Below are 25,664 nucleotides of genomic sequence, written 5' to 3'. Positions count from 1 at the left end.
GGGGTCTCACCGTGTTAGCCAGGCTGGTCTCGATCTCCTGACCTCGTGATCCACCTGCCTCAGCCTCCCAAAGTCTTGGGATTACAGGCGTGAGCCACCGCGCCTGGCCAAGAGTGATCATTTTAAGTGTTCTGAGTTAAGGTCTTAAATTCAAACCTTCAATGTCTCGGGTGAAGTCCACCCCAACAAGGAGAGGAATGGTGATCTCAACATGATCTATTTTTTGAAATGGTGCATGTGGCTGCACTTTGGGGAACTTGTTGGCTATTTGCGGAATGTTGTTTCATATCATTGACCCTGAGTCATACAGACTAAAAAGGATCCCGTGGTCAGGGGACTGCAGATCCTCCCTGAGAACGACTCTATGCTCCAGGTCCAGACTCCCTGTCCGCTGAGCCAAGTCTCTGCCCAGGCCGTGGTCTTGCTGGTCACCTACCTGCCCCACCAGGACTAAATAGAGACGCAGCAAATCAGAGCCAGAGGAAAACATAATAAAATGATCCGGTTCCTCCCCAAACTAGCCTTCTCTGCCCCAGAGAGGTTCTTCTGCCACAAGGAGGCTGATGGGGGGAAAAAACAGATGGGCTGAGAAGCAATTTAGTCTCACCATCCTCTCAACAGATGCTGGGCACCGTAAGAATTAATGGGCTGGAGACTCAGGTAAGAGCCATTCAGAAGCTCCCTGATTACTCCAAAAACCACTCTCTGCGGAGGAAAAGGTTAATCGAAGCCCAGAGCCGGAAGAGTGGAGAGGAGACAGCAATTGCTTTAATCTCGGGAGTGGGGAAGAGCTTCACAAGAAAGAAGTTTGCACAAATGAGCCTGTGGTCTATCCCTGAAAGAAGAACCAGGCCTAAATATCAAGATATTTGAACGACCTTCTTCAGTCCAGAAACCTTGGCAAACCCCTCTCTAAACCCCAGCCAAGTAGCTGGATTAAGAAAAAAAAAATTTTTTTAACTCTGCATGTTCTCTGCACTATTAAGCCATAAATCTCTGAGGAAGCCATCTCCTCATGAGGTTTCTTCTCCCATAACGATCCAACAGGATCCAGTTTTTACGCACGTGATGCACATGTTCCTGCGTATCGTGGGTTATTGTGTACCTAGAGTCAGACATGTCAATGCAGGCCTGGACACATTAGCAGATGAATATGTCAGCCAGGCACAGTGGGTCACACCTGTAATCCCAGCACCTTTGGAAGCCAAGATGGACGGATCACGAGGTCAGGAGTTCGAGACAAGCCTGGCCAATGTGGTGAAACCTCATTTCTACTACAAATACAAAAATTAGCCAGGTGTGGTGGCACGCGCCTGTAATCCCAGCTACTCAGGAGACTGAGGCAGGAGAATTGCTTGAACCTGGGAGGCGGAGGTTGCGGTGAGCCGAGATCACAGCATTGCATTCTGGCCTGGGTGACAGAGCAAGACTCTGTCTCAAGAAAAAAAAAAAAAAAAAAAAAGATGAATGTGTCACGACCACAGCCTACAGCTGGCTAAAGTCTGCACTTAAACCAGAAAGGGTGATGTTTGAACATAAACAAGAGAACAAACAAGGAAGTCACAATTGTATGACTGGAAGTGTCTTTGTAAAATAAACTGTCCTCAGAACAAACAAGGTTACTCTGGGGTTTCCTAACCTTGCCACTACTGACATTTGAGGCTTTTTTTTTTTTTTAGCAGGAGAGGGTGCTTTCCTGTGCATTATAGGATGTTTAGTAGCATCCCTGATCTCTACCCACTAGATGCCAGTAGCATCCTTCACCCCAAAGTTATGACAATCACAAATGTTGGTACAGTGGCTCATGCCTGCAATTCCAGCACTTTGTGAGGCTGAGGTGGGTGGACTGCTTGAGCCCAGAAGTTCAAGACCAGCCGGGGCAACATAGCGAAATCCCAGCTCTACGAAAATTACAAAAATTAGCATGCACCTGTAGTCCCAACTACTCGGAAGGCTGAGATGGGAGCCCAGGAGGTTGAAGCTGCAGTGAGCTGAGATGGAGTCACTGCATTCCAGCCTGGTTGACAGAGTGACAGAGCAAGACTCTCCAAAAGAAAAGGAAAAAGTCTCAGGTGATTGTCAAATATCTCCTTGGTGGTCAAAATTGACCTAGTTGAGAACTACTGGTTTATACTGAAGTTTAAGTTCAGCTGAACATCAGTCAGCTAATTAGCTATTAGCCAAATTTCAGACATCAGCCCCCAGCTCAGCATAACACTGCTGAGACCTAAAGTTCCTTCAGTCTGCCAAATGCTCACATCAGACATTAGTTCGACTGGATGCCCCTGAATTTAAGCATCTCTCCTTCTCTCCTACCTCCTTAGTCCTTTTCTTTCTCCCCTGCCTGATTAAGTAATTCTTTATTTATCTTGACATTATAATGACACAAAAGCATTGAAGGAGCGAACGCCTTAATTGAATCTAAGAAAAACTGGCATTATTTTTTATAGGAATCCAGACACACTATGCAAAAAATTCAGAACTCTGTCATTAGGGTCTTTTTGCAAGGTTAACTCTTAACTGTAAGCTCTTCAGCACATCTCACCTCCCCGGCTCAGAAGCTCAAGCCTCACCTCTCCAGCTCTGATTCCCCACTACCTGGGAGATTTTACAACCACCTCCACTCTACCCGGTCACTCTCTTACAAACATGTTTGTCTTATTTCCACCCACTTATTACTATCTGAAGTTACAGATGCATTTATTAATATCTTTTTGTATCTTTTTCATCTGACTCGCCTACAATGGATGCTTTCTAGGTAAGGAACCTTCTGTTTTCCTCTCTGCTGTATCTTTGGCATTTAGCACAAGGCCTGGCCTCCACATGGCCCAACAGCGATTTATGGAATAAGGAAATGGATGAATCCCTTTACATAGATATAATTTCTCAAGTGTTAACTTCCATTCACATCCACTACTCATTTTCTACAGCAGCCTTGTTCACAATCATCATGGCTTCAGCAGCATCTTTAAATCATGTCAATGTCATTCCCTTCCCTCTACCCCCAGTTAGCTGATCAAAGAAAGTCAAGTAACTGGTTGGTTTCAAAAAACGAGAAGTTGGGAGTTTTCCTCCTGATGCCTTTGATCTCCAGGTCCTGAGGGGGATCTCAGCATAACTGAAGACCTGCTCCTCCTCTAACTCTAGCCAAGTTCACAAATACCCAGATTGACAAATCTTGACTCAAAAGAGCTCCTTTTATTACATCTCCCAAGGTAACTTCCGTGTTTCAGTGGAGGCCATTAGCTAATTGACAGAGAGCCTGTTGAGGGTGGGGGGAGTGGGGACAGGAGGCGGCAGAGACGCTAAAATTAAATGACAGGAGACCTTGCCAATTGGAGTGGATTCAGAAATGATCAACTGTCTTGGGGATCGATGAGAGAGAGAGAATCAAGTAATAAGGATTCAAATTTATCAAAACACTATTGATGTGCAGGGACATGTTTCGCTTTGGTTCTTTCAAAATAAATTTTCATTTGGGTCCACTGCTCAAACCATTTTACCACCAAGTCCTCTGACAAACTGTCAAAGATAACTCACTGTGCAAAGCACTGTATCTTTCTATCTATCTACCCATCATGCATCTCTCTACCCATATATCTAAGGACATCTGTGGATAGTTGTGCTAAGCACTGTCTATCTGTCCATCTGTCTGTCTATGGATGTTGGATTGCATATACCAAGCCCATTTCTCCAGCTTTGCCTGAACGTTAGCAAATCTTTCCACTCGTCAAGGCAACTTTCTTTTCTTTCAAAATAGGAAAGCAGTTGAGAAGATAAGATTCTGATGTCATGCAACCCTGAGTCTAATGTGCACCAATACTATCTGCTTCCTGTGTGACCCTGGGTAAGTTACTTAGCCTCTCTGACCCTTAGGTACCTCATGTGGTACCGCAGTTAACACCTGTGTAACTATGGCATTTGAGGATAAAATGAGAGAAGTCAGTGCTTGGCAAATGGTAAATGTTAGTAAGAATGGGGATAAGAATAATGCCACCAAGCCACTCACTGAACTCCTTTTTTTTTTTTTTTTCCATTTCTAGGTCACCTGATCCCCTGGCAATCACCATCTGGAGACCAGGGAAGCATTCACCAGCACAAGTCGGGGCTTCCTTGGTGCCTCCCCAGGGGCAGCCTGCCGAGGCGGGAACCTGACACCAGGGATTTAAACCTTCCTCGGCTTCCTCATTCTATTAATCTGGCCGTTAAGCAGAGAGTCCTGCTGATGCCAACAGATGCAAAGCTCTGCTGTGCTAACGGCAAAGAGCATTAGAGGAGTCCTCGGTAGCCAATCAATCCATCTCCCCCAACTCAGAACAGCTGCACAGGGACAGATGAACCAAGCGATGGCTGAGGACCGCTGCAATTCACACGAGGGAGAGAGGGATGCAGGAAGGAAAGGGCCCCTGCACAGCCCAGTGTTCTAATGCAGGCCAGGTCTTGGGCAAGCAAAGCAGCTGATGCATTGTGCAAGGACACAGCGCTTGGTGACATCTAACAGGCACGCTAACCTGTGACAGCTGGGCTCAAGGATGGAGAAGGCAATGCTGTCCTTAGAAGCCAAGTGCACTGGGGGAAAAGTGGGAAGTGACCCAGGGCTCAGGGCACATCTGTCACCGAACCCCTGCAGAGTTGGTTCTTCCAAGGTTGGCCACATCTGCCATCGTGTTCATGGCATATGGGTAACATTTGAGGCACTACTTCCTGCCAGAAAGGGACCTGACCCCCTTGTCTGACCTGCCTGCAGGCAGCTGAAGAGGATCCCATCATTCACTTCGCAATGGGCTGAGGCCCAGCACAAAGTCAGATCTGGCCACAGGCTTGTGCCAACAGTCACAAAGAAACATTTGCACTTTGCTTGGGTTCCCACATCTCTTTAACATGGGAAATCAGAACTCGGGGAGCGACAACAATATTCCCAGGCTCCCCAAAGACAGAGAACCAAATGAGACTGATGGAGCATTGTTTGGACAAATTGAAGCCCTTCCCCAGTGGCACAGCACAAATGCTGAGAGTCTACCTTGTGCCCCTGCTGGCTGCAGATGGAGGCTCAGGTCCCTTAGGCTAACAGATTGGATTTTAAGAGTGGTCACTGTGCGAGGAGCTGCTGCTGGAAGCCTCAGGTGCTGGCCAAAGCCACTGGTCTGCAACTCCTCTTTCCCATGCGGGTTTTGAACGGCTGACGGGGTGGTGTCCAGAGTGAAGGGTACAGCAAGGTCAAAGACAGAACCATCCAGGGGTGCAGCTGTTCCCCTTCCAGGAGATAAGATTTGACTTCCAGAGTTCGGGACGCAGATGTTTGCCCATGGGTCTTCCTAAGTCTAACAGGCTATCCTTCTGGGGAAGGATAAGGAAGAGAAGGACCATCATTTTAAAAGCACCCCGGAAGTTCTCTCATAGTCCATGGGGTAGACTGGGGAGAGACATTTCCCAAAGGACAGCACACACATCTCTGATAGGAAGTTTAGGTGACATCAGAGGGTGCCTAAAGGAACATTATTTTCACAGTTTAATATTTATTTTAATGTGGTGCAAAAAATATATAACTAGCCCTTCAAACTTGTGGTTCCACGAATATTATTGCTCGAGACAGGGTTTCTCAATCTCGACACCATTAGTATTTAGGGCTGGATCATTCTTTTTGAGGCGGAGTCTCACTCTGTCACCCAGGCTGGAGGGCAGTGGCTCAATCTCGGCTCACTGCAGCCTCTACCTCCTGGGTTCAAGTGATTCTCCTGCCTCAGCCTCCCAAGTAGCTGGGATTATGGGCACATACTACCAAGCCCGGCTACATTTTGTATTTTTTTTTCAGTAGAGATGGGGTTTCACCATGTTGGCCACGCTGGTCTCGAACTCCTAACCTCAAGTGATCTGCCCACCTCGGCTTCCCAAAGTGCTGAGACACAGGTGTGAGCCACTGTGCCAGGCCCAGGACCGGATATTTCTTTCCAGTGGGGAGCTGGCCTGTGTGTTGTAGGAGATTGAACAGCAACCTGGATCTCTACGTACTAGATGTCAGTCGTAAACCCCCCAACCAGATGAGACCACCACCAAATGTCTTCAGACACTGCCGAATAACCACCGGGAACCAAAACCACTTCCTGATTTAGACCCACTGGATTAAGGTAAGTCTATTTCTCAAAGCGAAGTGAGTTACGTTAAGGAAAAAGGTATTTTTAGGTGACTTTATAGAATAGATGAAATTCACATGAGGCAAATGTGGTCAAGGTGGTAAGTACAGACAAAACCAAGCCAGAGAGCAGCCAAACAGGCAGAGGCAACGGAATCCTTTTCCTCCTCAAAGCTGCACCCTCTATACCTCCCTGCTGGCCCTGCTGCCTGGTCAGCCCTGGGGCCCATATGGCTACACGTGTGTGCCAGAGAAAGGGAGGACAGAAAAGCACAAGGAAACCCTGAAGATCTGCTGGCCTTCCCCAGCAGGCAGGAAGCAAGGAGGGTCTCCTCATTCCTCTTAGGAGGACCCAAGCAGAGATGCCAACGAGAGGGCAAGGACCCAAGGTGGAGGGGGCAGAGGCCAGGGGAGCAGCTGGTCCTTTCCAGTGCACCCCAGAAACCCCTGAAACTCCCGAGCTGTCATTCAGCCTTGAAAGGTTCCCACAGGTTTGACTGTGACTGACACTTGCAAACTATTCCCTGTGGGGCTCTGAATGAGGCCCGTCCTGTCTATCTTCTCTCTTGCCTGTCAGCCAAACTCAAAGAGCTAAGGAAAGAATCAGTCCAAAGATAAGACACATCCCCTTCAAACCCAGCAGGAACGGTAACAGTTCTATTGGTTTAAAATGCTACCACTCACAAGCACTTAGCACGCACCCCGGACCTTATAAACATCATTTCCTGTAATCCTCAACCACAACCCTGCAAGGTGGGCACTACCACTGGGATGACATTTCAGATGGAAGGACACTGGCTTAGACATTATGTGGCCCCACAAACGTCGCAGGGTAGAAGACACAGAGGTGGAATTCCGCCTGGCTCTGTTGAACTCCAAGGCCTACACTCATAGCTGCTGCAGTGTCGTACCTCCCAGGAAGGCAGCAAGCAGACAGCCTTACAAGACCCGCTGGTCATCCTCCTCTCCACACGGAAACACCACTGCAATCATGATTCCTCAGAATGGCCTAACACGCAAGCACATGAAAGGATGCAACTTCCCTCCGTCTGCCGCCCTCACTGCCAAGGAAAAAAAGTCCTCCAAGTTCAGGCATCAAAGAGCAGCATCTTCCCGCTTCACGGCTCCCCTCTGTCTCCTCTCTCCTTTGCATGAACCTCCGCACAATGGTTGGGTAGGAGCGAAGGACAGAGGAAAACTCAAAAGAAATGATTATGGTTCTTGTCACAGGTGGGAGGGTCCTCAGACACCTGGGTGAGAATATGTACACATGTACACCCACACCACTGCACACACGTGTACACTAGCTGCCAGTGTGGATACACACATGTGCAGGCACACACACATCCAAATGGGACAAGGGGCAGCCATGGGCCTGTCCAGCCTTTCGGGGCCAGGGGACAAGTCCCCTCGAGAGCTGGAATATCAAGGCTAAGTGGCCAAGACAGGAAAGGTACTCACCTGAGTCTCCAGGGTGATGAGCGGACTCGGGTGTGGCTCCTGTGGGATGAAAGGAGAAAATGCACGTGAGGAGTGGAAAAAAGTTAACTTACTACCCCAGCATCATTTTCTTTCTTTCTGGTTTTTTTTGTTTGTTTGTTTTTTAAAGAGACAGGGTCTCGCTTTGTTGCCCAGGCTGGAGGGCAGTGGTGTGATCACAGCTCACTGCAGCCTCGACCTCCAGGGCTCAAGTGATCCTCCCACCTCAGCCTCCCAAGTAGCTATGACTACAGACATGTACTATCATGCCAGGCTTTTTTTTTTTTTTAATTATATTTGTAGAGATGGGGTCTCACTATATTGCCCAGGCTTTTCTACAACACTTTGGCCTCAACGATCCTCCCACTTTGGCCACTCAAAGAGCTGGGATTATAAGCATGAGTCACCATGCCACGTTCTCAGCATCATTTTCAAGCAAAGCTTGATTTCCTCAGTGCTCAAGCCACCCCATGGGGAGGGCAACCCAATCTGTGTCCTCTATTCTACAGAGATGTCAGGACAGCACAGCCCAGTCTGCACACTGCCCCAACACTTCCTCTCATGCCCAAGTGATGAAGGAGGCTCAAGATTTTGTGAAGGAAACACCCACATGCAGATCACACAAAACAACAAAATGTAAAGAAAAAAGAAACAAGGCACCCTTGTCAAACAGCTCAACGTGCATCCAAACCCTCTATTCGGAGGAGAGTTTGGCTCCGTAAGAGGATTAGGAATAAACCAGAAAGAATATAAAGTCCTGACTAGGGGCAAGGCCATCATCAATTTGTGTCTGATCTTGGAAAGAATGAGGGAAGGAATGAGCGCGAGCAGCTTAATTTCTGGTTTGAGTGGCACATTCCAATGGGCTGGGGAAGGTCTTTTTTTAGGATAGAGAAGGCCAGAGAAATGTCCTATTCATTCACTCTCTACAAAAGCCGATTGACCGGGAATGCTTGGTGGTACTGTCTCGGGTCATTAAGCATGAACCCTTTGGGTTGGAGGAGACACAGGGCGGGTACAGGAGGAGGAAAAGACTGAGGGGAGGAGCTGGTGGTGTCCAGTGAGTGGTTTCCAAAGAAAACAGGAAACCCAGCATATGAAGGCTATTTCTGTCTACACCATGTCTGCTCTGAACTTAATCACCTTGGATTTATAATTCTGGGAAAAACAACCTTAAGCTTCCTCCTACAGAGAATGGGCATGATTTCAGGGCCCTGAAGTACACCCAGTTTGAAGCTTTGCTTTCTCTTAGCAGATTTTCCACCACAGGGTTTTAGGAAACCATGCAAATTAGCACCAGCCCACTGTCCCATAATGTGAACAAGAAGGAAATGCAGGGAAATCGGAACATTCTAAACTCCTCCTCTAGGTGAGCTGCCATTCACTGTCTTGATGACTGTTCTATGATATCTTTGTAATGATCCCCAATTCTGGGGGGTGTAAGAGGCACGATCTCAGAAACATGGTGAGCTCTGCTCCGCTCTGTCCTTTAGGAAGAAGAATTCGTCGTCCCCCAACTCCAATTATGAGTCGAACTCCCAGTAATTGTCCACTGGTGTAACTGAAAGGAAACTGCCAAGAGAACATCCCACATTAATTCTCACATTCCCCCAGGCATTGAGTCTTCCTCATACCCAAGAAAACATTGAGGGAAACATGTTCTCCCCGTCTCCCCACATTGCAGCCTTGACCTATACAGGAATCTGGAGAAGTCATGAAGGAGCTGTTTGGGGCCTGTCTCTTCAAATCCTTACTGATTTCTTCCCAGGGGTGAAGAAGTGACAGCTAAGATTGGTAAAACCCAACATTCGTAGAGCAACGTTTTTTTGATCAGGCAGGTTTTGTATCACTCATATGCAGAAAGAGTCTATTCTGTACTTCCTGTTTCCCTGTGTCAAGCAAGCAAATGGGGCAGGACCCATTTTTGTCTTTGGGAAGCAAGACCATCCTCCTGGTCTGTGGGTGGCAGCGTGAGTCAGACCTGGTATGTGCCTAGTGGGTGAGAGCATGCAACATCTGCTATTCAGGTCAGAGTAGTCTGGGTCTGTCTGTCTGTCCATTCAGATCTTACCACCTCGATTTTGATTTTAAGATAAGAAGCTGCATCTCAGCCTCGAAATTAGCCTCAATCCCCAAGCCAAGTCCTCGCAAAGCACCAGACTGGGGTGTTGGGTGCATGCCCAGATTAATTAAGCTGTACTTCACAGACCATTTGGCTATTGTCTGAGACTTATGCTTCATTGCTTAGAATCTCCACGAGGTTGAAGAGGGGAGAATGCCATCCTGAACCCCTAAAAGCAGCTCCAATGGACAAGATTTTCCTTGGGAAGTCATAGGAAATCCGTCAACTGTGTTGACAAAACCAAGAGCCTGATTTCTAGATGCAATGAAGCATCAATTCTCTATTTGATGTTCCAAAATCAGAGACCTTATCAGTGCATGGTCAGGGATCCAAGATTAAGAAGCTTCTGGAAAGCAAAAGCACAAATGCTATCTATTTAGCATCTTCATTAACTAACAGGGAAGAAGATAAAATCCTCACAAGTGGTCACATCATTAATACTTAGGATTCACTTGCCAACATTATTAGGCTCTCCTCCCTCTGTGCGCACTGGAAATGGAAGACTCTCCCTAAAGAGCCTCAGCCCAGAGGATTCAAGGTATGACTATATATCTGTGCGGTCTTGCTTTCAGCAACATCCTCCTTAATTGGAAAGGCTAACGAAGTGGAACCAGGTCAATGATGCTGTCTGCCTAATCCATCGTATCTGTCTAAATTGGGACTCTTTGGTTTACAGTAGAGTAAATTCCTGTCCATCAGAGGAAAGCCTCCTGGAGACCAAAGGGGAATTTGCAATGTGCGTGCATGCTACAGTGGAGTGCTTTCAGAATCTTAATGCAGGTACCATGGAACTGCCCACAACAAGGAAAGCCCTTCCATATCATCTATCGTAACAGCTCAGTTGGGGAAATGAAATGGGGAACTAGGTGCACTGAATTGGCAGCCCTTATTCATCACAGCTCCTAGATCCACACCCTCTGGTCATGTGACTTGGCAGTTCTTTGCTGTGTGCTTCTCCGTCCCTTAAGCGTGGGTTTGCCCATTTGACTGCTTTGCCCAATGGAAGGTTAGTAGATGTGGCATAAGCCGAAGCTTGAAATATGCTTAGGTGATGAAGTGTGGCCTACTGTGTTTTTGCCATTACAAGAGATCACGTCCCCAGTACCCTGCTGGTCCAAGGAGGATGACAGACACGTGAAACAGACCTGTACACAATCTGCAGCCTGAAGCCACGCCCAGCCTAGATCAGCCAACCCCCTGCCAACACACAGAAAATATATGCTTGCTATTTCAAGCCACTGAGTTTTGAAGTCATTTGTTATACAGCATTATTGTGGCAGTAACCGATATACTTATTTATTTATTTTTTTGAGACGGAGTCTAGCTCTGTCTCCCAGTCACCCAAGCTGGAGTGCAGTGGTGCGATATCCGCTCACTGCAAGCTCCGCCTCCAGGTCTCATGCCATTCTCCTGCCTCAGCCTCCTGAGTAGCTGGGACTATAGGTGCCCGCTACCACGCCCGGCTAATTTTTTTGCATTTTTAGTAGAGACGGGGTTTCACCATGCTAGCCAGGATGGTCTCGATCTCCCGACCTCGTGATCCACCCGCCTCGGCCTCCCAAAGTGCTGGGATCACAGGCGTGAGCCACCGTGCCCGGCCAGTAACTGATACACTTTCTAAACACTGACCTCAATAGATCAAAAAGTGTTGTCACAAACACCCACAGACTCAGCACCTAAATACTACTCATGCTCTTTCTCTCAGTCTGCAAATGCATCCCAGGAACCTGAAATAACTACAGCTAATGGCGATCATTTATAGAGGGCCTCCTAGGTGCCAGGCCCTGTGTGCTAGCTATACCATTACATCAAGCAAGGAAATAAGTGACCATCAGGATCTTGCATGCCTCTGAACTAGCCCTCAATCCTGTGTGCCCAATATACCAGTCCTTCTGAATTTATTATTTAAATACCATCACAACATGACAGGAAAAGATTACTTAGAATCCTTTCGCCTGGAAATACATACAGTTTTCATTCCTTTGGTTTATTCTTAACTTTGTCCTACGGGCATATTACTTGACTGAGATGCTAAACAGTTGAATAGCAGCAATAAATGATATTTGTTAAGTTCTCACTATGTTCCAGGTACTGGGCTTAACTTCTATGCCTGTATCATTTCGTTTACCCCTGTAATAACCCTAAGAGGTAGATATTATCACGATCACTATCATTAGTATAGAGATGGAGAAACTGATGACCAGAGAGACTGGTAACCTGTCCGAGCCACACAGATGCTGTTGAAAGCCTGGATTTGATCCCAGCATCTTACACTGGAAAACTCTGGGACCCACTCTTTTACAAGAGCTCTGTTGGAAAATACATTATTACTTTGGACAAAGTAATCCTGCAATTTTTGGATAATGTCTATCAAAATCAAGAATACTTATAGCAAATAAGCAGTACCACCTTAACAAATACCGAAATCTTTTTATCATCTGTCTTTTTTAAAAAGGTAGTGGACATGGCTGATAGAAATTAGCACACATATCATGACTAAAAACAAAACAGTCACTTTGCCACAGCAAGGAACCGTGTAAAGTTAGCTAAATCAATCCACACGTGTTTACTAAGTTCCGATTCAGTAGCTAGCTCTATGCCTGGCAGGCACCATGAGGGAGACAGAAATGAGTTTAAAGTGACTCTGTGTACACCGCTATTCCCAAAGCTAACTGTTTAACTAAGAGGCAGGAGCCTGATTACAGGTCTTAGAGCAATGAAACTTGTCTACACCTCAAAAGTCTTGCTTGTAAGACCAAGAAGCCAGGATCAAGGCCAAAGGCGTAATTTTAACAAGCAATTAAGCCCCAACAAAGAAAGCAGAGAGAGGAGGAAGAATTTGTTCATTATCATTCCAAGCATGCATCAAACCTGTCTGGCTCTCCTAGCAGATTCTGAGCCCTGAGCTAAGCCTCAGCCATTATAAAGCGTGTTCTCTTCCTTTGCTTTGAGGATGTTCAGAAGACAGCGCTTGCTCTTGGGTATTAGGCAACGACATTGGTATAGGGATAATGATCCCGGTACACTCATGCCTTCAGGGCCAGATGTCTCCGTGAGGCCCGCCAAATCAATGACATAGACAATGGACATTCACATGCCACCTTCTCCCAGAGACGCTCCCAGGGAACACTTCAGAAGGTTGGCTTGGTGCTTTCTCTCCCCAAGAGCCCTCTAATTAAGGCCAGAACTGGGAATCTTCCACCATCAAAAGATGGTGTCTCACTGTCACTCATCATCCCACCACCAGATAACTTGGAAAATCTAAGAAACTCTTCTTGGGATCACAGATCACAGCAAGTGAAAACTCACTCATGACTCGAGCCTGCTGGAGAACGTCCAGCTCTAGCCAACTCTGAACACCCAGCCAGAAACCTAAAGGGACGCTGTCACTTAGCTGCAGGCCTGGTGCAGGACAAAGATATACTGTTCAGTGGGAAAAGAGTGCGGGTTTAGGGGTTACCCCAGGGTTCAAACCATACATAACCACTGTATTCGTCTGCTAGGGCTGCTATAATAATACACAGGCGAGGTGGCTTAAACAACAGAGATTTATCTTTTTACAGTTCTGGAGGTTGAAAGTCCAAGACCAAGGTGTCTGCAGGTCTGGCTTCTGAAGTCTGACGCTCCTCTTAGCTTGTACACATGGTGCACTCCTCACTGTTTCCTCACACAGTCTTTTCTCTATGCATCCCTGGTATCTATGTGTCCAAATTTCCTCTTCTTTTCTGGGAGGGCAGAGATGTAGTCTCATTATGTGGCCCAGACCAGAGCGCAGTGGCACAATCCAAGCTCACTGCAACCTCCGTCTCCTGAGGTCAAGTGATTCTCATGCCTCAGCCTCCCAAGTAGCTGGGATTACAGGTGGTTGTTACCACGCCCAGCTAATTGTTTAGAATATTTTTAGTAGAGATGGGGTTTCATCATGTTGGCCAGGCTGGTCTTGAACTCCTGACCTCAAATGATCCACCTGCTTCAGCCTCCCAAAGTGCCAGGAGTACAGTTGTGTGCCACTACTCCAGTCTAATTTTTGTATTTTTAGTAGACATAGGCTTTTGCCATGTTGGCCAGGCTGGTCTCGAACTCCTGACCTCAGGTGATCTGCCTGCCTCACCCTCCCAAAGTGCTGGGATTAAAGGCATGAGCCACCAGGCCTGGCTGAAATTTCCTTTTCTTATTAAAAAAAACCAGTCAGATTGGATGAGGACACCATTACTTAAATTTAATCACCTCAGTAAAGGCCCTATCTCCAAATAGTCACATTTTGAGGTACTGGGGGAGGCAGGGTTTCAACATATGAAATTAGGGTAGGGGTACAATTCAGTCCATAACCACCACCCAGCACCACTTGTGACCTTGGGCAAAGTCCTCAGCTTCTGTGCACTTTATTTTTCTCACTGACACTATATAAACAGGTAGGATTACACTTGCCAACACAGCTACTGTTAAAGTGGAAAACAGATTTTCTGAGACCTTTTCGTAAGGGACACTATTAATAATTACACAGGCTTAACAGGTATAAACCCAGACTGTCCCAGCAAACCCTAAGGTCTCCTCCTTGTCTTGAACACGGGATACCACTGACATCATGAGTTGTCATGAACATTAAATAAAAGTAGATACTGTACATAGTTACAACCTCAAAAATGATTTTCTCTTTGATTTCTTCCTCCAGGCTTACAAGGGCTGAGACATATCCCTCTATACTCAACCCTACTAAAACCACAAGCCTTCTGAACTGCAAGCTGCCGTAGACACGAGTGCAACCCATGTCATGTGACGGCAGCGAAATGAGCACATTTACCTAATTCGTTTTGAATGCTTACTTTGTGCCAAGCATATGAAATTCCTGCAACCCTGCCAAGGGAGGTATCATGATCCCCATTTTATTGATCAGATAACTGATACTCTCAGAGAATAATTTGCTCAAAAACACAGGGCTAATCAGGAATGGAGCCAGGAACAGTAAGCAAGTTTGTCAGTTACCAGAAACTACTCTTTTAACTGATATCCTGGTGTTAATCAAAAGTATGAACTTACAGAATCAGAATCTCTGGGCAAGGGTCCAAGGAATCTACATTTTTATTAAACGCCCTTGGGGGATTCTTATGTACACTGAACCCAAGAGCCTCCACATGCTACCTAAACTATACCATGCGTAATGCAAGGCTGAAAAAGCTTCCAAAGTGACAAAGAATACAATTCCTGCTTCTGATCCCCAGCCAGCCATCGAGTGTCGGACACATGCATGAAACTCTTGAGTGTTGGTGTTCATGCTCTGCACCCCCATGAAATTTCCAGGACAGGTGCAAAGTGCTCCCTTTTCCCCACTTTGGTGAAGGGATCTGCCGTGCCCTAAAAACCTGGTTACCAACCTCCTCTTTCCAGCATTTCCTCCCGAGGGAAGTGGGACTCTTTCAAGTCCTCCTTCTTCGGCCCTCATTGCAGCAACCAAGGTGTTGCATAATAGGGCTTTCTCTTCAGATGTCCCCATGGGATTTCACAGTGGCTCCTAAGACGAAGGCTGGGCACGTGCAGGGCAGGCGGCATGGGGTGATGAGGGAGGGATGCCAGTGACACAGAAGTATCCCTGTTCTCTTAAAAAGGCTGCATGTGGAATGTGAATGCAGGCCAGAATCACACAGCCCTCACCTTGTTGGAAAATGGGAACTCACCTACAAATAGGACTCGGAGGAGAAAACAGAAACTCCACAGAGAGAACAAGGGGATTCTCCATGTTTTACAGAAATGTTGGCAGTTAAAACTGTGTGTATCGCTCTCTCTCTTTTTTATTAAAAGTTTAAAAAGTTGGTCTTTTTTGCTATCTTACATTCAATTCAATATTTTTCAGCCCAGACCTCAGAAATGAGCAGTAGAACCTGAAAATGAAGCTTAGGCCCTTGGAGATGGTAATTAATCACCCACAGCCTTGGAAGATAGAGAAACCACAGACTCGTGGAAACTCAGGAATTATTTTAACACTTCTCCAGCCTGGTATGTGTATCCTTGAGCACAAATGGTTATCAAAATTCTAAACTCCTGTATATAATACTTTGTTCTGTGTGCGCCTCGAGAGGTTTTGTAATTCTTTAAAAAGCACACAGAATTACCATCTTAGAATTACAAGGTTTTGAAGAAACCTACCTGAAAAGATCAGAGGCGTGAGCTACAGACTGTTAAGACAGGAGTGCCCAACTGGTGGCCTGTGGTTGCTTCAAGCTGGTTTGCTTTTTATTTCGGCCTGTGGCCTTGATGAAATACTTGAAATCATTGCCATTTTTTCTTTATTATTATACTTTAAGTTCTAGGGTACATGTGCACAACGTGCAGGTTACATATGTATACATGTGCCATGTTGGTGTGCTGCCCCGTTAACTCTTCATTTACATTAGGTATTTCTCCTAATGCTATCACTCCCCCTCCCGCCGTGACAGCCTCCGGTGTGTGACATTCCCCACCCTGTGTCCAAGTGTTCTCATTGTTCAATTCCCTCCTACGAGTGAGAACATGCGGTGTTTGGTTTTCTGTCCTTGCGATAGTTTGCTCAGAATGGTTTCTAGCTTCATCCATATCCCTACAAAAGGACACGACCTCATCCTTTTTTTATGAATCATTGCCAGTGTTTTAAAACCAGATACTTCACGTGCAAATCCAGATTTCTCACTTCTCCTTTAAGAACAGAAGATTTAGCAACACTGGATATGTATTCTTGCAAGAAAACAGCTCCAGACTGAGTAGCTGGCCTGGCTACTGCGAGCAACAGAACTTTTCACCCCCATTATTAATTCAAATTGCCTAAGGTCACATAGCTAGTCAATATTGACAACAATCAAAATACCAGCTAACACTGTTCTCACACTGAATGCCAGGTATTACTGTAAGGGGTTTGCAAATACTATCTCATTTAAATCTTACAACTGGCTGGGTGTGGTGGCTTACGCCTATAATCCCATGGAGACCAAGGCGGGCGGATCACTTGAGGTTAGGAGTTCAAGACCAGCCTGACCAACATGCTGAAACTCCATCTCTACTAAAAACACACAACTTAGCTGGATGTGTTGGTGCATACCTGTAGTCTCAGCTACCCGGGAGGCTGAGACACGAGAATAGCTTGAACCCTGGGGGCAGAGGCTGCAGTGAGCCAAGATCATGCCACTGTACTCTAGCCTGGGTGACAGATACTGTGTCATAAAACAAACAAATAAATAAACCTTACAACAACTCTAGGAGGCAGGCATCAAAAGCCCCCTTTTACAGATGGTGCAATTGAGGCTCAGAGAAGTAATTTTTTCAAAGTCATTCATTAGTGGGTGGTGAAGGCGGGATTTGAAACAGGGCATTCTTTTGGACCACTAAGCTACACTGCTACCCAGAGGTACAACCATGTCATGAATTGGAAACACTAAACCACAGTTCATGGTTCTATCAGCATCTGGCGCTACGAAGCCATAAGGAACACTGAATTGGATCAGATGCTCCTCATACCAGAGGTTCTCATCTCCTTGCTGTGAGTCTTCAGGTTGACTACTTTGCCTGTTCCAGTGGTTAAAGGTAATAATAATCACCAACATCATCTCACAGTCTTTGTGGAGCACTGACTGAGACGTTCAACCAGAGCCTGGCTCAGTCCTGACAGTGGGTGGGCCACCAAAGTTAGTTCCTCTTAGAAGACAATTGGTGACACTTTACAGTGCTTTGCTTTTCACAGCTCCGAGGCATTTCAGACCATAAACAAGACCTGCCATGTGCCAAGAAGGCAGCCTTTACCCTAGACGGCCCAGACAAGAAGTACTGGCTAAATCCCACCATGCTGCAAATCTTTCTGAAGGCGGCCACCCAGGCTGTGTTTGAACACACATCCTCCTGGAGCTGGGAAAACAAGCCACATCTATACTTCAGCCCGATAATTAGCTTTTCCCAGGCGCAGGCCGCAGCACCTATCAATTTTGCACCCACTTGCTGTGGTCACAAGATGGCAGGTAGCCCAACTGGAACCAATACTGCCAAGTGTCCCACAGACATTGTCTGGAGTTCCAATGATACTATGTGGCTTCTGGGACTGCTGGGCGAGTTCTCTATTCCACAGGAAAACAGTTCAGATTTGAGCTCCAGAATCCAAAATTGTGAGTTCAAGGAAAGTACTTAGAGGTAGAGACCAGGCATGCAGCGACTTCACAGTAAGGTGCCGGAGGCAGCTATTACTAAGCAGGCCACCTGGCCTCAAATTCTCAATACGGCCCGAGGAGCAGATATTATTAATAGATTCCAGTTTCCCTAAATGTCCATCCCTGACCTGAATCAAACCCATCACTGTCTGCCAAGGCATGGGAGATCCAGGAGGAAAGGCCTATTTCCTAAGGGCCACACACAGTTTGGATTAGAATTCAGTGCAGAATTTCAGTTTTTTGATACCAAATCTGGAGTTCATCCCATTTCGCCAAAATAAATTTCTATACACACCCCTCCCTGCTTTTCTTCACTTCCTCCTCTTTCGCTCCTTCACAAGAGCCTCTGACCAGGACATCTTTTGTTCGAAGATACAGGAAAACTGTGATTCAGCAGCGCTTCGCGTCTGGAATGTCTCCAAGAGGCCACACACAGAACTGCCGACACAAACCATGGGGTGGGGGCGGAAAAAACTATCCCAGGAGGTGGGGAGTGGAGAGCTTTGCAGTCCCAGGCTACAGCTCGGGATGTGGAGCTGCCTTCCTAGGCCAGAAGAGAGATGCTGAGAACACCAGGCTGGCAGGTAGGCCTGCAGGGGACAGATGGGCCTTCTCCATTTAGGTCAGGGTAGAGTCAGAAAGAAGCTTCAGCAGGGGGCCGATTCTGCCTGCAGCCTGTCCCCTCAACCTCCTGCAATATTTCTTAATGAAAAGATAGTGACAATGAAGATGACAGCCTTGATGACAGTGCCCCGTATACCGCTATCATTGGTTAAGTCCTTATGAGATACCATAATTAACCCTTTATGGGTATTACTTCAATAAACCCACATTCCATCCTCATGAAGTGGCTGTTCCCGGAAGGCCATAAAGACTGGAAAGACAGATGATTTTTTCGGTTTTTACGGAAAGAAGGAAGGAAAGGAGGGAGGCAGGCAGGGAGGCAGGGACAGGGTCTTACTCTATTGCCCAGATTGGAATGCAGTGGTGTAATCATGGCTCACCACAGCCTTGAACTCCTGGGCTCAAGCAATCCTCCCACTTCGGCCTCCCAGGCAGCTGGGACTACAGGCCTGTGCCACCACACCTGGCTAATATTTCATCTTTTTGTAGACATGGGGTCTTCCTATGTTGCCCAGCCTGGTCTTGAACTCCTGGTCTCAAGTGATCCTACTGCCTTGGCCTCCCAAAGTGCCGGAATTACAGGTATGAGTCACTGTGTCCAGTTTGCTTTTTCTCTTGATGACGTTACGTATTTCCTTGTTCCTGGATTATGAATACCCTGTAGTACTGTTCCTAATGTATATAGGAAGAAACTGAGGCTCAGAGAGTTTCAAGACTTGGTGGAAAGCCACAGAGCCAGGCCCATTTAACCTTAGTATCTTCAGAGACGTTGTTTTAAAAAAGAAAAAAAGGTAACCAGAATGCTTGGATGTGGTATGGTATGATCTGCAAGGTGCACAAAAATACCTTTTTTTTTTTTTTAGATGGAGTTTTGCTCGTCACGCAGGCTAGAGTGCAGTGGCGTGATCTCGGCTCACTGCAACCTCCACCTCCCGGGTTCAAGCAACTCTCCTTCCTCAGCCTCCTGAGTAGCTGGCATTACAGGCGCCCGCCACTAAGCCTGGCTAATTTTTGAACAATTACGTTTTAAAACTAGGTGCCAGCATTTAAAATTTAGGGTGAATTCACGATATTCTGATTTGTGGCTTTTCGTGAAACGTGGAAAGATCTGACCCGCTGGGTGAGCAGGTCCACTTAAGGCAGGCACATCCCCTTCCGTTTGCCGCCACCCCACCCTGCCCACCTGGGCTGAGCCCTGAAAGCACCCAAGTTTATAACCTCCCTATCCGTTCACCACCATACCTTACCCCTGCCCCACAAAGGAAGGTACCATGTTACCCAATGAACATGACTCCAACCCTCACCCCCCAATCTCAAGCAGAAAAGTTCGAGATCCCATGGCTTCACAGCAGAAACAGAAAAACTCAATCCGTAAGTTGATCACTGAGGTTAATACACACAGGATCGTCTTCCTGTAGCTCAACGGTCTTGACTTTTCAGGGCCGTGACCCAGGAGGGAGGCGCCCGTGCAGAAGGCAGAACAGGAAGAGCTTCTTAGCACCCACTGTCTTCTCTTCCTGCACAGCCGCCTTGGGCAGCTGCCTGTGAACACCACGGCTGTTTTTCTCCTAGCTCTCTCGGAAGGAAGTGCTCTCATCACCCACGACAACAGAGTTGGCCTGAGGAGCCAAAAACGTGCACAGGGGCTCCAAGCCCAGCTCTCCTTCTGTTCAGGGCAGCCTCAGAGACAGGAAGATGGGAAGAAAGTACAGCCTGGGATAGAACATCCTGCGAGCCCCTTACAAAGCCCAAGCTGTGGGGGAAGGGAACGAGAGGAGGGGGCCAGAGGAAGGGGGTCCAGGACACACCGATTTTGTACAATGAGCTCCTTTCATCCATGAATAGAGGACTCTCCTCAACTCTGTCTCAATGGCTTTGTTTCTGAAACGATCAATTCTACACCCAGAAAGCCAAATTTGCCAGACCTCGTGCCAAGGTCAGGCAAGAGCCTGAGATCCCCCAAGCAAGTTGATAATCAACACGCAGGAGACGTCACTGTGCTAAGTCCCGTTTGGCAGATCCAAAGCTTACAACGATCCACTTTTATTTCCACGCTTTCTGCGGTGGGGCGGGGTTGGGGGACCCTCGCTCACATGCATGCCACGCTTGGTGGAACTGTAGGCTCTATTCAGGAGAGTAAGTGTTACTTTCCCAGGGACTTCATTGAGACATCTGTGGGGAGGGCAGGATGAGAAAGAGCTGGAGGAAAAAGATGCAAGGTAAAGTGTGTGGTCTCGAATTGAACACATTCATGAAGTGGCAGGAAGCATCCCTAGTGACTCAGCAGTGGCCTCTGTTTAGCCAACACTTTGAGAACACGATCTTCATGGGCTGACGGCAGAGGTGGCCAACAGAAACTGGAATCTACAAGCAGTATTCAGCTCAGGCATAGTTTGTTCAGCCTGCACAATGTTTTCAAAAGAACAACAAAAACCTACACAGCATGCCAACGCTTCACATTCAGGACGTTTCACATAAACTGCAAAGTTCTGGCATTTTTTTTGGAAAAATCAGAAGACCTGGCTACACAAATCCAGCATTTTCCTAAGAGACTGCCTCTCTGGCACTGGGACGCAGTTATCCCTCTCGGAAGGGTCACAGGCCTTCCAGCTTGCCACGGTCCCTGCCCCAGACACATGTCCTTTACTTATTACGGCTGCCGGTGTGGCTGCTGTGGGCATTGGAGTTTGTAATCTCCGGTTCAGTGGGTCCTAAGCTAAGCCCAGCACTTTCAGCTGGAGGACCTGAACTTAAGAGAGAAGGACCAGATATGAACCATAGACTGGTTGTAAAGTAACGTGGCTGCAAAGTCCAAGAATAATTTAACTCAAGAAGCACCTATGAATGCAAACCCAGGAATACAAGGCAGAGAGCACAGCTGACTCCCATGGATAGGGTTGGGAGTCCTGTCTTCTCATCAGCCCCTGTTATATACTCTTTTAACAACGTGTCCCACTTCCCCAAGACCAGGGACTATCTCCTCTGTTCTTATGCTTAATGAAGTCCTGAGACTGCCACATAGAAAGCACTTGGTAAATTCTTGTTGAACCCAAATCAGTTGAAACCCAAGTCATGTTATAGGTGGAATCTGACAGATGTATGCTGAGAACTCAGCCAACTTGTGAGCTGTAGGATGTTTTCCTGACTGTAGTCAAGGCAACTCCTCCCTATAAAGAAGAGTCTGGGGTGTAAATGACACAGCAGAAGGAGACAAGCTCAACCTACTGATTGGCTAATGTCTGAGATGAGGAAGCAGAAAGGTTAGTCTTTACAGGATACGTAGTCCCCAGGACCAGGGACCAGGACCACGATGAGCTATGGTCTGTTAGGAAGGTATTACATGTGTTGACTTCATAAAATTAAAGCATGTTCCAACTTATCAAAGGATGCAAAAACTCCACAGAAGAAAGGAAGGGGGCCAGGTGCGGTGGCTCAAGCCTGTAATCCCAGCACTTTGGGAGGCCGAGACGGGTGGATCACAAGGTCAGGAGATCGAGACCATCCTGGCTAACACAGTGAAACCCCGTCTCTACTAAAAAATACAAAAAACTAGCCGGGCGAGGTGGCAGGCGCCTGTAGTCCCAGCTACTCGGGAGGCTGAGGCAGGAGAATGGCGTGAACCCGGGAGGCGGAGCTTGCAGTGAGCTGAGATCTGGCCACTGCACTCCAGCCTGGGCGACAGAGCGAGACTCCGTCTCAAAAAAAAAAAAAAAAGAAAGGAAGGGCCTCACGTGGTGGCAGGTGCAGCATATTTTACTGTAGCCTTTCTAGGTCTAAAAAGGTAAAATGAGGTTTATCACATCTGCTTTTGCTGTGTGTAGCCATGGCTAGTTTTCTCCAGTTCTGTATATGAGAGAGAGAGAGAGAATGTGTGTGTGTGTGTGTGTGTGAATACACGTGTGTACACATACATTTGTGAGCATTCACACGTATATAGAGGTATGCATGATGTGTGGTCTCTCTCATTCAACACCCCTCCCCCCAAAAAAGAAAGCTGCTATGGGATCTGTAGATTTTGTTTGCTGACTATCCCTAATTCTGGAATTCCCTGGTCTAAGTTACCCCACTCCTGGTACTAATTTCAAATGGCTGTGGGGGAGGGGAAGCTAGCTTCAGGCAAGAATCCACTAAGCAGTTTTATTTCTGAGCTGGGATAGAAGCAGGAAAGAATAACAGGAAAAACATGCAGCATCCCATTTCTGCACTTTGCATTTAGTTGTAATTATTCATGCAGGAGCATCTTTAAACACCAAACGAGGGAAATATTACAGTTGTTCTGATTTCACATGCTAACTGTGTTTACAAGCTAACAGCATTTCTCAGGGACAATTATCTTATTACTAGTGCACTAATCTTTTCAATCTTTTCAACACAGTTTACAGCTGCAGACTTCAAAAATTAAGGCTAATTAAGACCCTGCGTTCAGCAGGTACAGTAAACTACTCACATTCCAACAGGGTAAAAGAAAATCAGTTTAGGAGAAAGGGTGTTAGAGGGGCACAGTGTCAATGGCAGACCGAAGACATTAGAAAGCGTCCATCAGTTTGAGGTCTACAACTCTCCCAATGCTAACGTTCAAGAACAAGTTCCATTAATGGAAAGGCCTGTAGAAAGCAGGACCAAGGACAGCTGGTCTGGCCCATTTTTAGGAGAAAGGGGGTATTTTGCATTCAATTATCAGTTTCCAGTCATTATCTTCTTCCGTGTGACTTTAGCATAGAATAGTGGCTAAGAACATGGAAACTTGTACCAGAGCATCTGTGTACAAATGCCAGTTCAATTATTTTCTCGAGCAAATTACTCGAGAGCTTGGTGCCTCAGTTTCCTCATATGCAAAGTAGGAATAATACTAATGATATATACCTACTTCCCAGGTCTATTAGGATTAATTGAATATCTGTAAAGCACTTACAATCATGTCCGATCATAATCATCACATATGTATTTCTTCTAAAAAGTGTGGTCTATAAGGACTAACAACAAACATCTGTTTTCTAACACATTCTTGACCTCACATGTACTCACTGCATTATGGGCCACTTGAGGGCTGCTAATATATAATCATAGCTATATTTATTGTGCCTGTTAGCAATACATTCTCCAGTTACTTGCCCTGCTATCTCATTAGCTGCCATATAAAACCAGCACCTTGGATCATCTAATATTATTTTTTGTTTTGTTTCATTTTAAATCACAGAGAAGCAGAATGCTCTCTGAAGGGCTGTTGTTGGAATCCATATTCACAGTCCAGCTTCTCAGATCCCAAGCCAAAGCTCTGGCATCCCAAGCTGTGGTGTCTGAGAAAGCAGTAATCAGCGTCTACAGTGCTCGGGCCACGGACGTTCATCAGGCACCTACTATTGCCTGGACCTAGGCTTGAGAGTCTGCTTCTTGAATGCTCACACCAACTCTCTGGGGTAGGTAATGCTGGCCCCATTTTACAGATGAGGAAACTGAGGCTTCAGACAATTCTATAGTCACAAAACTTGGGAATAAAACAAAGTTATCATGTAATACATGTGTTTCATTCTCTCTGGCAACATGCTTTTAAGCTAGCTGGCGGAATTTCTCAAGATGATAAATACTATTATTATCACTAGTTGTAGAACTCATCATAAGGGTTGTTATCATCAACACTAACATACACTCTGTGCCAGGCACTGACATATTTTACTCATGTAATTCTGACAACTGCCCTTAAGGAATGGACTCCTATTAGCCTCTATTTACAGATGAGGGACCTGGGCTCAGAGAGGTTATGCCACATGCCCAAAGTCACACAGCTGCACAGTGCTGAAGCTAGAATTTGACCAAATCCAGGAGATCTGGCTTAAGAACACCGCTCATGAACACTCTGTTCTCCAGAATCTCGTAATACCTATAAAATTCAACAACTGTCTCCTTTTCAGTGGACACATAAGGTATATATATAACAAGTTAGCTAGAGGGAGTATTGATTCCGCCATCTTATATCAAACAACTGATTGCAAAATTGGTGATTTTAGTTAGATCTGTGATAAATGCTGCCAAGGGGGAGAATGTAGGGACAGAAAACACAGGAACTTCATCCAGGAGAGAAGATCAGAAAGGTTCTTTCAGAAAGGGAGAAATAAACTGGCCGCCAAAGAATGAGTGAGAATCAACTTGTCCAAGGTAGGGGAGAGGACAAGCATTTCAGGCAGAAGGAGAAGCATGAATAAAGGCTCTATGGTGGGAAGGCACTCATAATTTGGGAGGACACAAAGAAAGGAAGTCTGAATCTAGAATCAACATTGCGAAGGTGAGTAGCATAAGATAAAGTGGGAGGATTTGGTGTAGGGGCCGCCAGGTCAGGGATTCCCTTTGGGTGCTAGGAAGGAGCTTGGATCTTATTCAAAGAGCAACAGGGAGTCACTGCCAAAGTGCATGGGTAGATCGATTTGCACCTTCGTCAGAATCAGCTTTCAGTCCTACTACCTAGATTATAATATTTGTCTTTTACATAATCAGATCCAAAGGTACTTCTGAAAAACCAACTCAGTGAATCAGCACACTGAAGAGTTTCAAAATGAGTTTCAAATAATTCCTATTCCCATTTTTGGGGATCACGCTACAACCCACACAGTCTAAGACATTAGGTTGCCACTACCTACCGTGCCTTACTAATTATTCGACCCTCAGTATTGTTATTACAGACTGAAAAAAATCAAGAGGTGATTTTCTATAACATATGCAAGTCGAACAAAATCTTTTCTCTGTCTAAAATAGAAGGACAAAAAAAAAATCAATCTAGGTTAGAAAACGTCAATTTGCAACTGAGTTCTGTGGCTTAGGAAAATGGCATGAGCATTTGTAGGTTGAAAGAAATGAGTAGCTAAGACATCCCCCCACCACCTCCCACACATAACCAAACTGTACAGACTACCTCCGGCATGCTTCCATTTACTGATACCTACAACGTGCTAGGTGCTATGGTTTATTTCAACCCCATAACCAGTATGAACAAGCATCCCGGCTTGCCTGGGACTGAGGATATGGGAAGTTCAGCACTAAAAATCAGGCATTTCCCAGACCAGTTAGGACACATTGGTGGCTCAACCTGCGACAACCAGAGTTATTAATATAAGGCAGACACAGGCTCAGAGAGGTAGAGACACTTGTTAACGTC

The 25,664-nt window shown here is 46.3% G+C and overlaps 1 protein-coding gene and 1 long non-coding RNA gene across 2 annotated transcripts in view; one reads left to right on the top strand and one right to left on the bottom strand.

Annotated features, from left to right (window-relative positions):
• The window catches only part of LOC105464267 (xylosyltransferase 1), a 368,404-nt gene that overhangs the window by 245,728 nt on the left and 97,012 nt on the right, over positions 1-25,664 (bottom strand). Inside the window, exon 2 of the mRNA XM_011711985.3 lies at positions 7,592-7,630. Coding sequence (XP_011710287.2) covers positions 7,592-7,630 — 39 coding nt within the window. The remainder of the gene's footprint in view (positions 1-7,591; positions 7,631-25,664) is intronic.
• Positions 18,370-24,074, top strand: LOC139359839 (uncharacterized). The gene is made up of 3 exons (XR_011616330.1): positions 18,370-18,477; positions 19,007-19,099; positions 23,715-24,074. It is a non-coding gene; the product is annotated as an uncharacterized lncRNA (long non-coding RNA).

This window comes from Macaca nemestrina, chromosome 18 (genome assembly GCF_043159975.1).
Source record: "Macaca nemestrina isolate mMacNem1 chromosome 18, mMacNem.hap1, whole genome shotgun sequence".
In the NCBI taxonomy this organism is placed as follows: domain Eukaryota; kingdom Metazoa; phylum Chordata; class Mammalia; order Primates; family Cercopithecidae; genus Macaca; species Macaca nemestrina.
Note: the sequence above shows the minus strand (reverse complement) of the source record. Positions and strands in the feature narration are given on the sequence as shown.